A 22,250-nucleotide genomic window follows, 5' to 3' on the forward strand; every position below is an offset into this window, starting at 1 on the left:
CTTGGAAATGAAGACTGCGCTTCCAAACTTTGGTTGTGTTTAGTCTAAACCTTGTTCTTCAAGTAAGACCAGATGCCAATCTCTAGAGGGTTTAAGTCTGGGGGTGAAGGAGGCCATTCTTCCTTGGAAATGAAGAATGGCACATTGGCTGAAAGCCAGTTTTGCGTTTTCTTAGCTCCATGTGAAAGGACAGAATCTTGTTGGAATGACCAATTACGTTTTTTTAAGTGTTTCTTCATCCAAGGCAACAATGGACTCTCAGGGATATCATTTCGGTAGTTTTCTTGTTTCAATTTCACTCCTTGGTCCACAAAAACCAATGGACTCCTTCCTGCTTTGTTGACTGCGGCCCACATCATCACTGATGCCGCCCCTTGTCTCTGAGTGACAACCCGGGCTTCCACGTCACCATCTCGTGACCAAACACGATGATTCTGACTGTTAAAATGATGCTGGACATCAAATTTCTTTTCATCACTGAACACAAGGTTTGGCAGCGTGCCTCCTCCTTCAATGTATGAGAACAGAATTCTGGAGAGACATTTTTCAATGGTATTGGCATTTAGCAACTGTTTCTTCATTTGTTTGAATGGGCTCGCTCATCTTCAAATCCTTCTTGAGAACTGTGAACATGGTTCCATAGGCCACGTTCGCCTCCTTTGCCAGTTTTTGAATTGGATCTCTTGTAACATAATTAATTATTGATGATAGGTTCACACTCTCCTGATTCTGCGCTTGAACAGTTTTGAGTTCAAATTCAAACTTCTGAAATGATTTCTCAGTTCAGTTTGCTTGTTTGTTTCTGTCCATCACAATGAAAAAATATTTGCCACACAGCAAAGGTCTAAAGGTAGAATTCGACTAAACATGAACGTTACAATGTGCTTGATACTGAAACAGGGCAGTTAGTAAGAGGCTATACAGTATTTACAATATAGGGTAAGAATAGCCACTATGTTTCAATAAAACCAAGTTGGCCAGACATATCTAGCCCACTTCTGTGCCAGACCTGAGGGGGCTCCTGTCTCATGTAATCGACGCTGATCATGGCTACCTTTATGGTAACTATTGCTACTGCAAATATTACAAGCATATGATGTTCATAAACTGTATATTGTTTTAATAGCAATATTATTACTACCGTACCTAAAACCCATTGCTTTTACATTCAATCTCTCATTACTTTCATTGCAGTCAAATAAGTTGACAACTTACGGTAATCATAAAAATCAATTCATAATTTGTTGTTTAACTAATTTTTGAAAAAATGCACTACTTTAGAAATAGACCAATTTAATTTCAGATCCAAAAGCATCATTAAAACTGACAATATTAGTTGGTCACACACTACCTAGTTAAATGCATGAATCATTGTATACTGTTCTATAGGATTTATAAATCCGAAACCCTCAGATAAAGTTATTCGAATAACCATATACAATAAATACATCGGTTTACTGCATAAAAAAGGTTGACAAATTTACTATAAAATCATCCAATTTTACGTGATTCTGTGTCATATTTGCAGAATAATATAGTAAATTCCCTTGAGTTTTGACTATACATTTGGACCTTGTCAATCCGGATTTCAGTATAATTTTGGGTTTAGATGGACAGCCATTCCCTACATTTGAAGCAGTTTCCTTTCCTATGAGATGGCATATCAATGGAAGGAGGTGATTCACCTTCACTTGGGGTAGAGTGTGAAATGTTTATTTCCTTGGTCTTTTGTTGCCATCCTTCACTTGGGATAGAGTTTGAAATGTGTATTTCCTTGGTCTTTTGTTGCCATCCTTGTGCGAATTTATTTGTGTTTTGTACAACTTTGTTTCAATCAACTGACCTGAAGTTCAAACTCATGCATATTATTGCATTGTGTTTTTGCTCAGAAACTATTGGTAAAATCACAAGTTTTTGCATTTTCACTAGTAGTTGGCTATAACAAGAAATTACTAAATTTGTTTCCATTCCATAAATATGTATATTTGTGTGTTTATCTAGACCAGTTCCTGCACAATATACTTCAGAAAAGTGGGAGTCAAATATACCTATTTTTAACATGCCATAACTGAAACCATGAAAGATGGCTAGCAAAATGTTTAATTGATGATGTTTAGTTTGTGCATCACTACCTGTTCCACCAATTCATTTCTACTTTTTATCTCTTAGCATGCTTTTTATGTCCATTCAGAGTAGGATATCTGTTTTGTGTTCAATTATCAAGTAATATCTTTACATTGCAGTTTTATAAAATGTAATTTATGAAACTTATGTTAGCAAATCATGAAGCCGGTAGCTGATGAAATGTTTCCTGACGGGAACTATGATGGAGATGAAGCTTCTGTGGGAACATCTTCATCTGCACAAATGATGGATCTAACTGCAAATGAAAAAGCAGTTCATGCTGATTTTTATAACAGTAAGTAATATCCTCAATTATGTGGCATTACTTTTCATGCAATTTAATCATCATATATAATTATATATATATACTATACAATGAACTTTATTTGTAAAGGTGATCATTTCAAAATAACTAAAAGCTTTCGTTTCAACCACTCAAATGTATGTATATTTTTCAATAGAAGTTGTTGTTTGTCCATCCAAGATTATAAAACTTCCATTGCACCTCTGTATCAGTAGGGTACATAATTTTTTTAAATTTAACTTTTGCCCTGATTAAGGGTATTCTAAGACCTTTGGTATTTTTTTAAATTATTGTCTAATTTGGGAGCAGGGGAAAGTTTTTGGATGAAAATTAAAAAATATCTTAGCTTGTTTTATCCTAAAATCAGGGGTAAGAAGGAAATTAAAATGACCCCCTCCTAATGTTAGCCTAATAGTGCCAATGGAGAGGAAAAGATGTTTTTTATGTACTGTATAATGCAGTAAGGACTAGCAGCACCGAATAACCTTGCGGTTTCCTAAGGCGTTGCCAAACTCACTTAACTTTGAACTTGTTTTTCATTTCAGAATTTGAAGATTTGTGTGATGATGAAGACTTGGACTAGCACAATGTTCAGTTCAACGACTTCGCATTTCAACTTAAAGTGCAGACTTTTAATTAATAGATTATCTTCTTCTTCTACGTTTCCCATGTGTGTAGCAACTCCCCTTGCTGATATAACCGCAATGAAAAAATGGCTAACGTCTGTGAATATTTCTAAATCGACTTTTAGTGAAGGTGAGGAAAAAAGAATTTTGGTGTATACTGACGGGTGTTGTCTGAACCAACATGAACCTGGAGGCCCGCGCTCTGCAGGGATAGGAATCAACTGGGGCTCTCACCATCCGTTAAATGTAAGCTCCCGTTTGATTGATAAGCCGATTACCAGCAACAGAGCTGAAATCCTTGCTGTTCATGTTTCCCTACAAATTGCGAAAGAGCTACAACTAACTGATCTGCTAATTTGCACAGACTCACTTTATGTTGTAAATGCGTTTGATAAGTGGCTGATGAAATGGTGTAGTTCTAAATGGCAAAGGCCTTGTGGTAGAAGTGTGAAAAACGTAGACTTGTGGAAGCCCTTTATTAAAGATGTCCTTTCAACACCTGTATCAGTGAAACTAAAGCATGTTTCCAAAACACCTTGCATTAAAGTTGCTCATGACCTGGCTAACAAAGGTGCCCGGTTGTCGATTGATTAAGCGCATTTTGTGGCTTGTTTGTATAACTGTTCGATTTTTAATTTACTTTGTGAATATGGTTTATTTTGCGTTGTAAAGTCGGGGCATTTGAATGTTGCTACAGGCGTAAATTGCAATGGAAACTGTCTTTTGTGTCAGATATAATTGATTTAACGTAACAATCCGTGTTTTATTGTTTCGCTGGTCAAAAATAATAACTTCCACTGCCAGGTATTCCTGAAATCCCACCTTCCATAACGATGCGAAGTTAGTCTGCCCGTTTTTACACTTTGACTGCCAAACTTATTTTGGAATGTTTTTGGTCAGGCCGCGCTAAATCTTAGGCTAAGTAAATTTAGTCGCTTGCAAAATTGCAAGCTGCTGAAATGGTGGCTTACATAGGCTACATGTTATGCTCATGAGCAGTAGCGTTGACAAGGGTACTTTTGGACCCGGCTCCGAGCTAATATTAGGGCGTACGGATACATGACCACAACGTATTTGGATACATACAGTGTCTTTAGTTTTTCTGATAAATGTCTTCATTTGGGGTCCAAGAATCTGATTCGTACCGGGTCCAAAATATCCACTCAACGGCGCTGCTTATGAGGTTTTACTTTGAAAATTTTTACTGGAATTTAGTGCTTGAATTTCTACAAATTACTGTTCAATATACAGTACATTGTTTGAAAGACTTTATCCTCTGTTGTAAGAAACGTTACTAAGACTTTCTTCCCCAAAGATATAGGCTAATATAGACAGCTTTGCGCAAACTATAAATTAACAGTGTGCCTGTCAGAAAAGCAAATCCACCTTGTTGAAAGGGTCATTCTTTGTAAAAGCATCCAGAATTTTTGAATTTTGCTCGTGACTTCTGGAACGAAGAAGCTTCAAGATCAAGCGGCGGTGGTTCGACTCTCGGGGTATGCGCTTGAGCAACGCACGTTAAGGACTGCTCTCCATTCAGTGGCATCTAATGGATGGAATAATTCCCCGGCAACAATCGGAAATTTCACTCGGTGACAGGCCCTGCCTCAAAAACCCGTCCAGTATGCAAAACTACCAGGAATAACCTGTCAAGGCTTTGTCAGTCCGAGGATAAAGATTCAAGACCAAACAAATTTTGTCAGAAATAGGTAGCTTATTAACATCATGGGAATTAGTGAAAAACGCTGGAATAATGATGGTAAAATTGAAGGTTGTGGTTTTGTGATAATTTATTCAGGTGTATGTCAACACGTGTATGGAGTGGTAGCTTAATCTAATGAAGACATGTGTAGCATCTGCAATGATTGGATATTGGCCTATGTCCAACAGAATTATAATGATGAAACTGCAAGAAACCCCGTTTAACATAGATGTCATACGGGTATGTTCACCGACACTTGATCATATAGATGAACAATGAATTCTATCGCGGTATAAATAATGTTTCATCATGTACGGTGTAGCAATTCATTATTGCGTCAAACAAGTTTTCCTTCCTAACAAGTGAACCATTTTAACCCATACATCATCTTCTAAAGATTTTGTTTTTTTCCATCTAAGGTAAGCAATTCTCTGGCAGCTTTTCGAATTTTGGCCAGAGTATACTTTACTGTCCATACCTCACGCTTGTTACGTAAACCATATTCACCCATTAGCTTTAACTCTTGGTCTAATCGAGTTTGGTAGGTTGAACGCAGCACCAGTATCGCAAAGAAATAGCCTTTGGGAATTTAGATCTTCAAGAAAAAGCATGTTGTTTTAGAAACTTGCCCCTAAGTGTGATATAAAGTAGAATTCGCCTATAACGGCTTCGTTTATAACGTCGTTTCGCCTATTACGTCACATTTCGCTCGGTCCCGGCAGAATTCCTATTTTTACGTACATTGTAGTTCGGCTACAACAGCATTGCCTATAACGTCAATTCGCATGTAACAGCACCCTTTATAGGTCCCCAGACGTCTTTTGTTCGTTTATAACGTCGCTTTAAGCCATCACCTTCACCACGAACGGTCAGTCTTTTAATCCAGTTATCGCTCCTGCTTGCAAAACTGCGTCTCTTAGCATTCGAAGAAAAAAAAAGGCTTCAAGGTTGATGTTCTAGAAGCGATGAGGCTTCTCAGTCGTACAAGAGGAGGCCGATGGTGATGGCGACGATCCTGTAGAAGCCGTTTCAACCCCAGTAGAAGCCTTGAAGTCAATCAGACAACTAGACCGATACTTCCGAAGTCACGACGAGTAGTTTGCGGTAGTTCATCTATAACGCCAATTCGGCTAAAACGTCAGTTTTTGCAATCTCCTAGAGGTGACGTTATAGGCGAATTCTGCTGTAGGCTACCTACCTTAGGGCCGACACCTCGTTTTATTGTTTCTGTTTGTTATTTTGCACCGAATGGGGATTGATAGGACGTGCTGTGTTCCATGAGCATGCAGGCCATTGACACTTAAAGGTGGCGTGGCCAAACCTTTGATGATAAAAGCAAGTTGTTTGTTGTCTTTGGGGAACGTTGGGTCTGGGCGTCTGAAATGATGTGCGATGTCGGTTTGGGAAAGAATTAACAGGTTGACGGCTTCGGTCAGACTGAAGATTTGACAATTCAATTTATTTTTCTTTGTTGGAAAACAACAGCAATAATAAAGTTACCAATAGTTCATGGGAATAAAACCAATCGGCAGCTTTTGCTAATTCGTTTAAACGAAATTTCGATGTTGCCGGCCAAAACAGGTTTGGTTTGATTCGGGAACTGTTTGTAATAAAAAAAGGAAAGTCGTAACGGTGTGCCACTGCCTGCAGTTAAAAAGCTTTCCATATTTTTCACCTAGTTCTTGTATGTTGCTTTGTGCTGACTAAAGTTTCCTAACATTGTCCTTCAACGGACTCATGATCGTATGTGACGTCACTTGACCCGTCACTTGACGTCACTTGCCCGTTCGACTATACGGCGCGGACTCCCTTCGAGCCGCCGATAGGAATCATGACGAGTTATGTGTAAACATAAAGGAAGACAGGAAGCGCCCTTGCAGAGACGTCCTGTTACACCCGTTTGTCGTAGGCTCCTTGGAGAGCTATATGTCCCGTCGAACTCTCGCGCTCTGACGCCTTGGGCGATTCCGCTTGTGGGGTAACATAGGTGGATTCCCTCTCAATTGAAAGTTCCTTCCGTGTCTGGAAAGCTTGGGACGCCGGGCTCACCCTTGGAGGGGCACGTCATAGAAAAGATGAATCCAGCAATCAGAGCTCAATTCCCCCATATAGCAGAAGCTTTGCACCAAGTATCCGAGCGCGCAAAACCGCAAAATTTACAACCCTGCCATTTATTATGTGACGTCACAGTAGGCTACTTTCAATCTATCAGCAAGCTGCAGCCCAATAAAAAAAATATTATCAACAATAAAAAAATAAAATGAAAAGGTGAATGAAATAAGTATTTGTTAGCTCTACATATTGCGGAATGGACTCATAGGCTTTCATCTATCAATTACGTATTATCATTACCAGCACTGGATCTGTATTCTCATCAATCAATATTTTGGCATATCACACACTGCCTTGTCTTGATATGCTGCTCTTGCCCGCTCGGATCAATCTCTCGTTGCTTTTTACACATCGATAAACACGATCCACTGATCAAATCGATGCAACCTCTAATGTTTTATCCCACTATTCTATCTTTCATATGTTAACCATGACCACCTGGAGATGCGGCCTGATTTGTCACATTTTGCAGATTTTGATTACAGCTACTGTTAGTGTTTAACTGACATTTTTGAGATGTTTTTACTTTTTGCGGTTTCCTAATGACATAAAGCTTTTTTGTTGCCTTGGGGAAGCAGTAGTAAATGAGAAAACGTAAGTTGAAAAACGCAAAATCAGACTGTTATTGAAATATTAACAGTCTGACTAAAATCTTCGAAATCAAATTTTCTTTGTTTTTCAACATGTGATGATGTTAAAACTTATTGTGTCATCTGGGGAAAAGAGTAAAGAAAGCGTAGAAATCTAATTTTTGGAAAAATTCATTTAAACGTTCGCCCAAAGTTAGAAAAACCTGGAAATTTTTGCAAAATGTGACAAATCAGGCCGTATCTTTAGGTGGCCATGTGTTAACGTAGCCTATAGTCATTTCATGTTTCCGTTTCGATCGCTAGTTCCCCCGTCTCAGCTGGGCGTGACTGGCCAGTGCACCGGTGCTCGTCTGCACATCTCCTGAAGGTAAAGTATAAAATATATTTCTATATAACTTACCATTTTTTACACCAGTTAATTGAGCCTTCGCTCCAGATTTTATTTAAATTTTGTCTCTCACGAGAACCAACTTTTCCTTAAATAACTCAGTTTTTCTTCCTCGTGGAAGACCTCAAGCTATAACCGCTTTGCTTATGGCAGAACGTATATAGGAGTTAAACGTACTTGTGTTCACCTCACACGACGGGTCTCCGTTAGCCTAACTTTTTGCGTTGTGGAAAGTTAAGCCTGTCTCTCTTCGTCATTCCAAATGTTGCGGACGGGTCACATAGAAATTTTGATCTACACTCTCCTTCCACAGGTACCTAGACTCCCTAGCCTAGCCCACGCGACCTGAGATGGTGGACATCACTCCCGAGTGCATCGCCATCGCAAAATTACGCCGCTCCCCGCCGCTGTGGACGTGGCAGGCCTGTTCAAAGTCTTTGACCTGGCTATGTTTATTGTGTTCTCGCCTTGTCAATTATTTTGTACTCGTAGGCTACGTTGTCGATTCAAATAAAACAATTCATCACCGTAAAAATTGACAACGCTATGGAAAAAAAGGAAAGTTATTTAGAATTAGGCTACGTGTCACATGTGGATTTGTCTGACAAAACTCATTGTTTAAACTAAAGGAACAAACACGTTACTAGTGTCAGTAATAGCTTATATCTTTCATAATGGGAATATCCCCAGATAGAGTTTTTTGTTTTGCATGCAATTTTAAATCCGCATGCCTTGATTGATTGATTGATTGAATCTTTATCTTCGTGCCGTACTAAGAAAGCTTTTTGCTGAGCTTAATGCTGGCAGTATTCATATAGGCTACTTGTAGAGGTTTTGAAATCATTGATGCAGTTTCGGTCACCAAGATTGACAGAGTGAAGTTTCCGATTGTTGAAGTGTTTTTGCCGGGGAATTATTCGGGCCATTAGATGCCGCTGAATGGAGAGCAGTCCTTATCGTGCGTTGCTCAAGCGCACACCTCTAGAGTCGAACCAGCGCCGCTTGATCTTGAAGCTTCTTCGTTCCAGAAGTCACGCAATAACCAACTGAGCGATCGGGGCGGACAGCTTGGTCCCATTTACGCCACAGTATTGTAAAAGAGCGGCGAATAGGCAAATTGTATTATCAACGTATGCTGAGCTCTTCTCTGAGAGCCTCAGCAGAGTTGCCAAATTTTGATAACGAACAGTGGTTTGGTTTGGTTTGGTTTTGAATCTTTATCCTCGGACTGACAAAGCCTTGATAGGTTATTCCTGATAGTTTCGCATACTTGTAGAGGCTCTTGACGCAGGGCCGGTTACCGAGATTGGCAGAGTGAAGTTTTCCGATTGTTGAAGTGTTGTTGACGGGGAATTATTCCATTCACTAGGTGCCGCTGAATGGAGAGCAGTCCTGAAATGCGTTGCTCAAGCGCACACCCCTAGAGTCGAACCAGCGCCGCGTGATCTTGAGCCCGACGCGTAACCACTGAGCTAACGGGGCGGACTAACTGGTTTCGAATATTGAAACTAAGAGAGCGTAGAGGCTCTGTTATTAACATTTTCAATTTCTACGCATAAATTCGCTGTTGGTTAAACATTTCTGACTTCATTAGATTAGTAAGGCATGCCTTGTATGCATAGATAATACGTTTACTTCCGGTAAGTATAACCTACTTTAGTCTTTTTTCCGGTACAGAAATCATGTAGGCCTACTGGTAGATCTGCAAGCATTTATGCAAACTGGATTCATCACCCAAGATTTTTCCTTTACCCCTTGGCTGAAAGCAGTCTTCTTTTCAATAGAGACATCATGAACTGGGAGGTCTTCAAGCATTCATATAACCTTGAATCACCTCTACCTCAACGTCTGGAGGTAGAGGAGGTAATTGTCTGTTTAAGTGTATAGGTTGTCTTTGTGGATGACCATCGAGACGGTTTTGTTGGGCCAATGGAATGTTTTCATGAATACCGTGTGCATCCTCCTTTGGCTTTTGTTTAGAGATGTGGTGGCAAAAGAATACCGCTACAATTGAGAATACAACAAAAGCTGCAGCAATAAAAATCATAGTCAAAGAAGAAGACTCGTGTGAAATTGAAGATAATGGAGATGGATCACTGCTTTCTCTGCATCTTCCTGACAAATATGGTGCTTTGGTTTCATTAGGACAGTAGTTTAAATCGACTTTGTGTAACTCTATTTCCTGATCCCCTTCATGAGAAATGCATTTGAACTTGATGTGATGCTCCCAGTCTTTAGATTGATAATCGGGTCTTGTTTTAAGATATTTAAAAAACTCCTAAAAATGTTAAACAAAATTAATCCACCTTTTTATCACCAACAAAAAATCGTACAGAAGACCAGCGCACGAAACTAAAGATAAAAGGATAAAAATGAGAGTCTTTAATTGTAAAACAGATAAAGCTTATGTTCTAATCCAGTGGTTTTCAACCATTTTGGTGGAACAGAACTCAATCAAACATTCCAAAAGCTCGAGGAACCCCTGTTCAATAATTTAATTGCCTTATGCAAAAAACATTGTTTGACTAATTAAATTAAAATACTCATGTTCAGATTTATTTATGTACAATAAAAATACAAACTGTAAAAAACCTAATACTGGCAAAACAAAATGATCTCTAACACGTTCACGGTGATTTGACCCACCGGTGCACAAACGAATAAACTGTCTGAAAGAACTCCTTGAAACGAAGAATACATGTCAACGAAATTTGGTGGGAAAGCAGAAAGTTAAAGGTAATTGCACCACAAGAAAACAACGAAAATTCAGGATCGCGGGGAACGTGTTAAAGTGTAGAAAATTTATTAATAATAGCAAACCTAATCAATATTTGATTATATTTAAACAATATGCATATAATAATAAAATAGACTTTCGGATTTGAATGTAAACTTGCGGAACCTATAGACTTACTGGCGTAACCCTGGTTGAAAACCACTGTTCTAATCCATTGTGGGCTACATCATTGTAGGCTATTTGAGAAAAAGCATATGCTAGGTGGGGTGAGCGAAACCCTTGAAGGAATGAAAGTATAACATACGGTAGGCTGCTGTTTATTGTTTGCAAGGCTACTGTAATTTTAAGTACGGTAGACTACATCAAATTATAAGCATTAGAGGCAAAATGAATATTCTAAAAACTGACTATTCAGTGGGAAAACATTTAGATTCTATCTTTTTTTATGCTACAGATAAAGCAAGGTGGTACTTTGGACATATTTTTGAAATCTATTTGCTACATGAAAAATATAGAATGTGGAAATAAACTTTAGTTTTCATAATTTTCTAAATTATTGGGTAAAAAGGGTAGCAAATTAAAATAACTGCAGTTTTTGTAACAAGTTTTATATGAACAAATACTCGAGTATGTCATGTGTCCGAGGTCATTCCATTAGTGGTGTAACTTCAAACAGGTTTTTATGCATTCAAAATAATTGCATTGTATTCAAATGAAGCAATTAAAAAAAGTATTACAACGAAAAAATTACCAATTAATTAAATAAAACTATTTTAGGTTATGACTCCGTTTTTAGAAGTCGTCATTTTCAAGATACGTTCAACATAACCAAAAAGTGTAGAACGTTTATTGCAATGCAACACAGATCAAAGACTGATCTTTATTTCAAGACTTTTCGAATTGCTTCCTTTATTGTTTCACATCAAGGCAATATGGTTCTCGTTTATGTTTATGGGATCTAGTCATGCTTATTTGTACGGTAACACAATTGTGCAAAAAGTATGTGATTATAATCAAAAAATAAAAAGCCCAAAATGTAGATACCAAACTCATGTTCAGCAAACAAACGTTTCGAAAACTATACTGTCTTCATCTTCAGTGTTATAAATGTTATAAATATATTTAAATGTTATAAATATATTTATAAATGTTATAAATACTGTAGATTCTATGTCAAAAAATAAAAATGTTTATTTTTTTCCTATCTTGACGTCAACAGAAAAATACGGGAAAGTGTTTGTCCCACCTACCTTCTCTTACCGTTGGCCTATTTTTAGTTGTAGGCCTACAGAACATCTACTAAGCTGGTCAACCTCATGAGTACGATAGGCCTAAATTAGAAACGTTTTTTGGCGAATATTTGCTTTTTAATGTTTCAGCGTAAAATATTTGAATGGCATCCCAGACAGCCACTTTATCTGGACCAGATCTGGTAGAGATCTGGTCAGATCCGTACCCGATCTGGTAAAGATCTGGACCAGATGAAGTGGTTGTCTGGGATGCTTCTTATTGCTCAAAGTTATGGTCACTGTTTTGCATAAAAACAACTAGTAGGCTTTACCTTCACTAACCTACAGTTACTGATGCACCGGATGCAAGATCTTGGCCAGAGGCAGGATGTTCCGACCAAAGAATTGCAACTCCGGCAGGAGGCTGAAACCTTCGGCCTTTGGTAATATTTACTTCATTCAATGTTTCAACCTGAGCGGTTGTTTTCCATTCTTACCAAGCGCTCTAAAAAGTGCCTCATTGCAACGGTTTAGGGTCCTTTGAAAGGATCCATTCAGAAATTAACTTTTGGCCAGGCTTCAAATGTGGCTGTGTTTTCTATCCGCCCAATGTAGAATTGTATTTAAGATATTGAAGATTTTTGATTGACTTCTTTGATCCCGTTTTCAGTTTTACGTTCCCATAGCGCTCTATGTTGCATGTATGCAACAAGGACTTTTGTGAAGTACGCCAACATGACTTTGGGAGAGAAGAATGAATATTTTTAAAGAAAACGAAATAAAAAAATACTTTTAAGTGACCCTTTATAGCTCAATGTTGCAAATTTCCAACACGCTGTACTGGGAAATAATTTGTGTTAGTTATGCTAGGTTGCATCATTTTTGAACAAAAATTATAACAATTTTTTTTTCTTAAGAGCTACGGGTTGACCAATGTTACAAGCAACATGTGTAGCCTATTCTTGTATTGCTACAGTACCGCAATTATAAAAAACATATTTATTAAAAGAAATGAACTTGACCACAGCCACACTCACAGCTTGCACATACACATCCTGCTCGAGGCTGGTCACCTCCGGCCTGAGCTGGAGTTGACAAACGTGGTCGGAGTTTGGCCGGAACCGAAAGTTGTTCCATCACTACCTACAGTGAAACCAAAATCTGTCGAAACCATCGCCAGACATTAAATATGACCTGTGCCACCCTTGAACTAATTAAATTAAAACAAACCTTCATTCTTTTAAAGTTACAGTCACATTTCCAAAAGTTCCTTTCCAACGAGATATCCAGATCAGCAAGATCTTCTTTTCGACATTTAAAGTTTCTCGCAATAGCCGCAAACCATTCTGGGTGAGCTTCATGTAATTGATTTCCACTCAAGTTGATGCTGGTTAAAGAGCTGGAAAAATATACAGCAGAATGCATTTGAATTCACTCGATTAAAACTATTCAGTATAGGTTTAATGATGAGACATAAATTAAGATCAAACGTAATCAAGCTTATTCCCAACAAAAAGATGCCTCAAAAAATGCCTCAAAAGATGCCTCAAAAAATGATTGCCACGCTTTCGGCTTAGCAGTCTGACATTTTCAATGAAAAAAAAATCTACAAAGCCATCAATCAAAAAAATATTTTTTTAGTGCTATAGTATTATAATGATATATGTAATAATACTGCATTCATAAGATGAATAGATCTCTATAACCGTGGAAAAAATACAAGAGGAAATTAAAAAGAAGTGAAAACTTTATACATCTTACCACAAGTTTTCGACAAAATCTTTTTCCAAACTCCGTAAGTCATTATCACTTAAATCCAGTTTGATAAGACATCTGTTACTTTCAAACGAATTTCTTTCTATTTCAGTAAGGCTATTATTTGCCAAGTTCAATCTCCTAAAAATATTAAAGTAGCTTGTGCTTACAATGGTAATGTATCCTATTGCGTATAGGCTAATTACGATGGCCGAGTAACCATGCCAGTACTACGTCGCAGCTCAAATGGAATTCTTTCATCAAAGTAATCATATTGTCTTGAAAAACATACCAAACTAACGACAGCATTACCCAATGCAAAGAACATATAAATTTACATAAAAATTAGATTTTTTTTTTATTGGCCAAGTACAATTCTAAGCATGCACTCAAGTACAAGTGAAGGTGTACATCACATGTTTTGTAATCTAAGTAAGTAACACAAACTTTTCATATCTGTAACATTTTATTTTTGATGCAACATTTCATTATTTTTTTCCCCTTTCTATCTCAAATTTTTCTGAAGGTGTTGCGACCGTGACAATCTTTTTTTTTCAATTTAATGACTTAGGCTACTTCGGTCACAAGCACGTTTTACGTTCGCGTTTTGTCGCTTCTACCTTTTTCACGAACTTTGGACGTGTATTGATTTTGCTGTGATGGTCAAAAACAAAATAACTGAACTGAACCGTAAGCTACAGTATAGTGCATAACCTAAGCCGATAAAAAAGTCAATTTGGAATTTTTTTACTCATGTTCATGACTTATGTAGTCTCGGTACTTAACATCATTTATATAAATAAAAGATGTCTAATAGTTTTAAAAAAAGCAAAGCTACGCAATTGCCGACTGTTGAGAGCCCTGAAACGACGTTCGAAACGGCGCCGGTTCGACACCGCTCTAAAACATGCGACTGTGTCTTTGGCAAGACACCATGCCTGAAGGTGGTCACGAAGATTGGCTTCTTGCCTTCCCGTCTACTTTATCTAAATCTCACCGGGCGCAAGCCTGGATACGACAAACAACAAACAATGGTGGATTTAATCAAACTGAAGCTGTAAGTGGGCTTTCTACATTGAAGTCGTAGCCTATGCAGTTTGAAACTAACAACTTAAAATACCTCAGATATTTTTGAGTCGCATTGGACAATGAGACTATACGAAGACTTGCACTTACTACACAAATCGCTGTCTGATTTGGATAGATGTTTTTAAAACCTAATTTTAATACATTACTTTAAAGCAATTCAAGGTAGAGTGGTAGAACCAGATGAGATACGCGCGTCGGTTTTGGCTTCAACGACTACTAAGTACAAATAGACGAGTGTGTCCTGGTAAGGCACTTAAACGTAAAGCCATAAAGACTATTATTACTACAAAAAGTGCTTAATGCTAAAGCAGAGCAAATTACATCAAATATAGTTATTTAACGTATTACTTTTTAAAAACTCTACAGCCTGTTTAACCCTAAAAGGGAGATCATCAGAACGTTCCTATTCAAATAGAATCTATTTGAATATTAAATATATGAATTTTAATTGTTTTGGAATTAGAACCTTCTGATGATCTCCCTTTCAGGGTGAAAGAGGTTGTAGAGGTTTAGAAAATAGTAAATATATTTGATGTAAACCTAAAATAATGTGTTAAATGAAAGCATATAATACCCTGACTGAAGTCATCGTGAGGATTCTGCATATTCTTGAACACAATCAAGACCTTTGGCTGCCCGGTAGACGATTGGATACGACGAAAAATGGTAATTTTTGTCAGCCTTAACACTTAATCAATTTTTTTATTCATGCTTAAAGATTTTTAGATACCGGTACTTTATTTTAAACAATAGCCTATTATTTCTTACTTTATTGCTGGCATTGTTTTCGAATTTTTCTTCGTCCATCTTGTAAGTCGATTTTGACTCAAGTTTAAGTCAGTGAGCCTAATTAGCTTGGTAAGGGGCCAGGAATGTATCAAATTATTTGACAACGACAAATCTTCAAGTGACGAGAAGATGCTAGCATGTTGCAGAGAAAACAAACTTTGCACCTGAATTTTGAGTTCTGTGAGTTAATATATGGGATTCTTGTGAAGAAATTAATTATATATCGCTGTCAATTCTTGCTACAAATCGGCTGCCGAAAAACATATTGGATTCTATCAATAGATTTTGATATATCGGTTTATGTTAAATTATACAAACGAAAGTCTCAACTAACCATTGCTTAACACAGTCGAAAGAATACATTTTGTGTGTTGCCCCCCCCTCCCCACAAAAAAAATGCTAGTACCGCAGATTAATTGAGGGAAGCCCGATACCATTCAGGTAAACGTGACTGCTGAGGCCGAACCATTTTTCGGCATGTTGCATATAAAAACAAGACACCATTTGTGCGCACATTTTCCGTCAAAAGCGTTGTACTTGAACCAAAGTCCGTCAGCAGGTCATTTTAGCTATGTGAACCCTCTGGCACAAACCTTTATTGTTCTACTTGAAAGATTAGCGTCTCTGGGGTTTTTCATAAATCTTAGCTTAATTGATTAAAAGAAATATTGCATCAGTAGGCTGTGTAGGATCAGTTACGGTAGTCCATGTAGTTTATGCTCATTCAAATATTTCATAATTAAATTCATAATAAAATTTGTAAAAATCAAATCAAACAATTGCCTCGTTTTTTTCGATATCGTTACTTTGTCCTAAAGCTTACATCGACCCAATAGAAATTGACTTCTTACAAGCCAGCAGTTGTGAACTGAGCAAGGGACAACTGAGCAAGTGACAACTGAGCTAGCGACGTTTAAACTCCAGACTTGAGGTTTCTTATAGAAAATAGGCTTTGTACTTATTAATATTTGCAGTAGTGGTAGGCTTATTTAAGCGGATATATGGAGTACTCGGTATAAAAAAAACTACAAGAATCCCAACTACAAAGAATCTAAAGCTACGATACGTTTGCTTATCTTACCGAAGTCAAGTGGTTGCCATCAAGACGAAGAACCTCCAAGTTTGGACAATGACTAAACACTTGCTCGTTGATTGAAGTAAGTTTGTTATGACTCAAGTCAAGATGCGTCAAAGATGCTAGGCCTGAAAATTCATTATTTAGTGCCACTTGAAACGTTTCATTTTTAGCTTGAAATCATTTCTACTTAAAACTAAAACCTGCTTACTTTATTTTAATTTTTGTCTCGTGGTTGAAAAGCAAATGGGTAAAACATCTTTCTCTGCAAGTGCAGCTCTCCGGCATACTGTATTTGTCGTTTTATACAGAATGAAAGCATACCAGTCGTTTTATACAATGATTCAACGTCTACAGACGTTGAATCAATGTAAAAAAAAACACTAATATGCTTGAGATTCATCTATTTTCTTACAACAACGTGTATACTATATGTCAGTATGACAAAAGTTTATGTATACCACAGTAGTCTACTGAGTGTGGTGCTGCTACTAGAATAGTAACAGCAAACCACAGTATCATCAACGACAGTAACCACAATCGTAAAGCTTATAAATCGTAGAATGTAATCGTAAACAATCGAGAGAATTATACAAAAATAAGTTAGTAATTTATAAAAATAAAATACAAAAGGAGAATAATAACACTCAGGTTGTTTGTATATTGATGTGTATACTTACCTCTCTATATGTAAGTTACTTCTCCACCCAAATTATATGGTACTGTTATACTCTACAAACTTATTAGACCGAATCTACAGGCTTGGTACACAATAAGTGGTGGTAAAAGATTCTACGGCAAATGCGATGCGAGATGGATGAGGGAGCGAAACAAGGTTTAGGTGTCCATGTACATGTCCATTGTCCTTGTAGGCCTACACTCGATTGCCGTGGACAGTAAAAAGCTTTATTACTAAGAACTAGTAACAAAGAAGCTAAAATCAACATGAAAGCATCTTATAAAATTACCATAGAAGCTCTCCGTTTCAATTCTTTCAATCTTGTTGTTTGAAAGGTAAATTTTTTTGAGATTACTATTGCCCGCAAAGGTTCGATTTTGTAGAGTAGTAATCTTGTTATAAGGCAAACCCAGGCATTCTATAGCTCGGTAGTTTGTTAAAGTTCCTTCCAATTATGAAAAAAAAAAACAAGTAAAAATCAGTAATTTTGTATGTGAACACTAGTACACAGTACAGCGAAAGCGATAATTTAGCCAGGTATAATTGAGAACTTCTGTCCCCTCAAACAAGAACGTCCATAGCTTGACCTGTTAAAAGAAGAAATACTTTAAGTACAAATAAAGTTAAATGAAAAACACAATGTAGGCTACAGGTAAATCATCGAAGAAAGAAACAATCCACATTTTCTCAGAACGTATGGATTGTCTTTCAAAAAGATTTAATGCAAATGTATTATTTCTGAATAATTTGCAGTGATTCCTTCACGTTTCTTGATTCCTGGAAAATTGTTGAGCATCTAAAATCATTCCAGGCCAATATCTATTTTAAATTACCCTTTGGAAACCATTATCAACACTACTACTTGTACATAGCATACCACTGGTGTACCGTAAACCGGGGCTGCTTTGAACGCCAGGGTAACTTTGAACATTTTTTTATATTTTGTTTGTTCATTGTATGTTTACCTAAAAACGTATCTTTGCTTATTTTATTTTTCTGTTTAGCAGTCAATTTGTAAATAGTGTCTGGTAAACTATTTCTGAAAACCCTTTCTGTTCGAAAAAGAAGAAGATTGCTGCTTTGAGACTATTTTGCTTTCAGCCTCGATTTTGAGGGAAATAATCAGTTTTGGCATGGTAAGAATACTTTATTGTGTGTCTGAGTGGTTTTAACGCTTTTGGGCAAGACCTTCTTATCAATTGCAGGGTAAGTCATAAGCAAGTTATATCAATATGCACATCGAGTTTTTTTGTAATAGTTTTGGAAAGCTTGGGTCATATGCTAGATGGGGTTACTTTGAACAGTATTCTGGGGCTACTTTGAACATCAAAAGTGGATTTCGAAAATGCGGTATTCTTCCTTTCTATCCGCAAAAAGTGTTGGAACGACTTCCAGACTATGATTTGAATGAAAATGGCGATGCCAGTATCGGTACCGACACAGCTCGCAGAGTGTCAGATGCAGTTCTTGGAGTGCTCAGAATGATGTAGGTGTGGATGAGGACAAACCAAAGAAGAGAAGAAAGAAGATCAATGTCATTCCAGGAAAAAGCATCACATGTGATGAGATAGCAGAAGCAGGTGAGCATACCAGAGCACATACTGCTGGTAACCATTCTTTTATTTCTAGAACCCTCTGTTTTTTTAGTTTTATTGCAAAGGTTAAATAACTTAATTTTATGTACCAGTAGGCCTACTGGTATTGGTGTCTAAAATATTTCTGCTATGAAGCACATCATTAACAACTTTATTACCATTTGCAAAAAGCTACGATTTCGTTGCACTGCTGCTCTGAATAAATATTTTTGCAGGCACATCTAAAAGTGCAACTGCAGTTACCGGTACGGACAGTGAAGATGAATCGGAAAGCGATGAGTCGTATGAGGACGAAAGCATAGAAGATGGTGCTTCATCAGATGATGATACGGTTTCTGATGGTGATATTGAAGAAAATGAAGCAGAAAGATCTAATAAAAAAGATATTGCAACTGGAGAGTACATAGGCTAATTGTTGAATACGAAGGGCAACATTTCCCCGGTAAAGTGACAAGTGTTGAGAGCGAAGGAGCGGTGGTATCGACATTGACAAAGTGCAATCGAAACGGATGGAGATGGCCCCAAACCAAAGATGAGATGCTCTATGAGTGGAATGATGTTGTTGAAGTACATCCCAAAGCTATTCCTCTCAATAACAGAAATATTCTTCAATTTCCTGACTTAGAATACATGTGGGGCAAGTAGTTACAAAACCGATGCTGATATGAACTGTTTTGAGCCATATTTCTTGTTTTCCTGTAGCATCATAATTGCTATTGCCAATTCGTGTACCAGTTCGTGTAAATATGTTCTCTTCAGTGAAATATGTTGCTTATTGTCAATATACTACAGTACCGATATCAAAAAGGTTTTTTAAAAACTTTCAATGTGTTTAAAGTAACCTCATGTACAGCCAAATTTGAACAAACGTTAACAACGTCTGTTCAAAGTAACCCCGAGTACGGGGATACTTTGAACACCGACAATTTTTCAAAAAAAGCGGTTAAGATTGAGATTAAAACTGAATGTTGTTTGTGCTATTTAGAGACCTAGTTGGTCCCCCTAACATAATGCAATTTAGTGCGGATAGGTTAAGAAACCGCTGATGCACTTCATTTTGAAGTCAAAAAGCGTTTAATGTAGCCCCGGTTTACGGTACGCAAAAAAATGTTCATTGGGAGAATTTTGAAACAAAAATCATGAGACCATTTTAAACGTAACCATTTAGTTTACGGTAAAAACGAAAGTAGGCCTGTGCAGAGCACAAAACATAGACTTGTAATTGTGCTCATGATTAGGGCTAGAAGATGGCCGAGAAAGCTTTATGAACATTAAGGTACGTTTTTGTTTTGTTACAAATTTGTCGAAAAGTGAGTAATGCAATGTAAATCATGAATGCATGTCACTGTTCATTCAGGATTTGGCCGATCATTCCTGTGGAGTGCGAAGACGTTTTTCATTTTTGTTACGGATTGCATTTTGTAGCAAAAGGCATTCTAAATACTCATTGGCATGCTTCGCTTTTACTTTGCAACAGAAAAAGGTGGGTCAAAGATGATAAAAATCTTTATACCCCTATAATGATATAAAATCTAATACCCCTGAGTGAAAGCAGTCAGTTTATTTTAAAACAAACTCTTTTTTCGCAATCTTACGTATTTTTTTCTTGGCGTTTTCTTCCTTATAGGCTTATAATTTATTTCATGCATTGGCATTTCAAATTTCTTTGCAGCGCATATAAAACCAAATTGCTAAAATCTCAATACAATATAATATATAAAATAATTTTTTCATAAAATGAACAATACTTTGCTTTAAAAACATTTCAAAGTAACATTAAAGTTAGTCATGCTAGAAGCGATCCCATCAAACGGTGGAAACTGTTGCCTACTAAAAATAGACTAGCCACCAGCAAAAAACAGGCCGGGTATTCAAGCTGGTGGTAACGCTGGGTCCGCAACAGCCTACAGCTTTGCTTCAAGCAGCTGTACTAAACTTATAAACAACAAAGAGCAAGCAAAAAAATTAGAATTTTGAAGCCAGCTACAATTTTTTTTACTGTTTTGTTTCGTCACGGATAATTTCTTGGCTATAATTGCTGTATCATAACACAGGTACGTGTGAACTAAATTCGATTTACATAAAAACTAAGAAAAATATAGAGGATGACGCGTTTAAATGAAGCCATAATAAGTAGTAAAACCACACTCAATTTCAAATATCAAGCTCAATGTGGAAGAGAGGATTAATCCTCGACTTCCCTCTTCCTCTCCTTGTGTAGCCTACGTCACTGTAGCATACAGTATGTTGATAAAATAGATTAAAATTAAAATTGTATGATAATTAAGATGTTTTGCCAGCCTTTGAAAGTTCATCAAGCCTTCCAGGGTGCACCCTAAGTTAAACCACTGCTTAGAGTGTAACAGACTTTAGAATCTTTTTTTAAATTGTCTGCAATATAATATTGCCATTCAAGCAATAAATAGGCTATTATCTATACTAAAAACGTGTTAATTGCTAAGCACAAAGCCAAGGAAAGGGAATTACATCAATTAAAGTTACTCTTCACTAAAAAGGCTTGCCGTTTCATCCGTATTGAGATTATCGGAAAGTTTAGTATTTATAAATATTTAATGTTATATTTATTATACAGTATATTGGTATTACTTATAAATAAAGTCTGTTTCAATAAGTATCTTCTGAATTTCAAAAAGGATGAAATGGTCTGTTGAGTTTTTTTGCGAATAGTAACTTTGATGTAATATTGCATTCATTTATTTTTTAGTTATGGTGTGTGTACATGCGTGCCTGATTGCCGATTTACAAATGATAATCGTACGTCAATAATATTTTATAAAACTTGTATGGTGATAAATTGTCTTACTGTTACTCAGTTTCTCCAGACAGCATTCAAACATAAAAATATGCAGCGTGTCCGACTTGCAATTCAAAGGAAAGTTCTGGAAGTTTTCATGAGAAAATCTACAGTGTTCTCTTTTTCCGGGGTTTTTAGAAGATGGAGTAGCTGTAACGGAGTAGTCGTAACAGTTGTTCTTTGAGTATAGAGGATTTGTGGGGTTTGGCTTGCATTGTGCACTGTTGGTTGGTAACCAGAAGCTAAGTATTGTAGCCAGAAAGAGAACCCTTTTCATGATGTTAACATTTCATCAGTAACAACCTTTGTCACATTTTTAGCCGGCTTACGTTTTTATTCATTTTTTTCTTAAGTATAATGTATACCTACAGGAATTTTTTCTGCAAATAAATTAGTTTTTAACAGAAGAATTTATCATTATTATCAAAACAAATGTAAAAAAAAAAGATTTCGGGATTGAAAGTATGACTTTTGTTTCAATGTGGTGTAGAATTAAAAAAAAACATATTTTGTAAACATACCCTTTTATCCAGGGGTGTTTACCTAAAAAAATTGGGGGCCTATCAAAACTTAGCTGTGTTGTTATAGGCAAAGTATATAGGCTACAAGTTATTGGAGTAGGCCAGTGGACGGTACAATTA

The 22,250-nt window shown here is 36.9% G+C and overlaps 2 protein-coding genes across 2 annotated transcripts; one reads left to right on the top strand and one right to left on the bottom strand.

Annotated features, from left to right (window-relative positions):
* Positions 1 to 1,402: 1,402 nt before the first annotated feature.
* On the top strand, positions 1,403 to 3,162 carry LOC145770202 (COP9 signalosome complex subunit 9-like). Its single transcript, XM_082581795.1, has 2 exons — positions 1,403 to 2,419; positions 2,974 to 3,162. Exons 1-2 carry the CDS (start codon positions 2,284 to 2,286, stop codon positions 3,009 to 3,011), a joined length of 174 nt encoding a protein of 57 aa, XP_082437921.1. The 5' UTR covers positions 1,403 to 2,283; the 3' UTR covers positions 3,012 to 3,162.
* A 6,194-nt stretch (positions 3,163 to 9,356) lies between these two features.
* On the bottom strand, positions 9,357 to 22,003 carry LOC145779083 (uncharacterized). Its single transcript, XM_082590656.1, has 7 exons — positions 21,619 to 22,003; positions 17,489 to 17,644; positions 16,527 to 16,648; positions 15,425 to 15,609; positions 13,574 to 13,708; positions 13,043 to 13,211; positions 9,357 to 10,124 (listed from the first exon to the last, which is right to left on the bottom strand). The coding sequence occupies exons 1-7, from the start codon at positions 21,884 to 21,886 to the stop codon at positions 9,654 to 9,656; spliced, it is 1,506 nt and encodes a 501-aa protein (XP_082446782.1). The 5' UTR covers positions 21,887 to 22,003; the 3' UTR covers positions 9,357 to 9,653.
* Positions 22,004 to 22,250: the final 247 nt, after the last annotated feature.

Source organism: Aplidium turbinatum, chromosome 1, assembly GCF_918807975.1.
Source record: "Aplidium turbinatum chromosome 1, kaAplTurb1.1, whole genome shotgun sequence".
Taxonomy (NCBI): Eukaryota; Metazoa; Chordata; class Ascidiacea; order Aplousobranchia; family Polyclinidae; genus Aplidium; species Aplidium turbinatum.

Bases quoted from the DNA above. Each gene is read 5' to 3' on its own strand.
- LOC145770202 (XM_082581795.1), top strand. From the start codon at position 2,284: ATGAAGCCGGTAGCTGATGAAATGTTTCCTGACGGGAACTATGATGGA. The intron at 2,420-2,973 runs GTAAGTAATATC...TTTTCATTTCAG, and splicing joins TCATGCTGATTTTTATAACA to AATTTGAAGATTTGTGTGAT.
- LOC145779083 (XM_082590656.1), bottom strand. From the start codon at position 21,886: ATGAAAAGGGTTCTCTTTCTGGCTACAATACTTAGCTTCTGGTTACCA. The intron at 16,649-17,488 runs GTAATTTTATAA...ATGAATTTTCAG, and splicing joins TGAAACGGAGAGCTTCTATG to GCCTAGCATCTTTGACGCAT. The intron at 13,709-15,424 runs GTAAGAAATAAT...TAATATTTTTAG, and splicing joins AAAACAATGCCAGCAATAAA to GAGATTGAACTTGGCAAATA.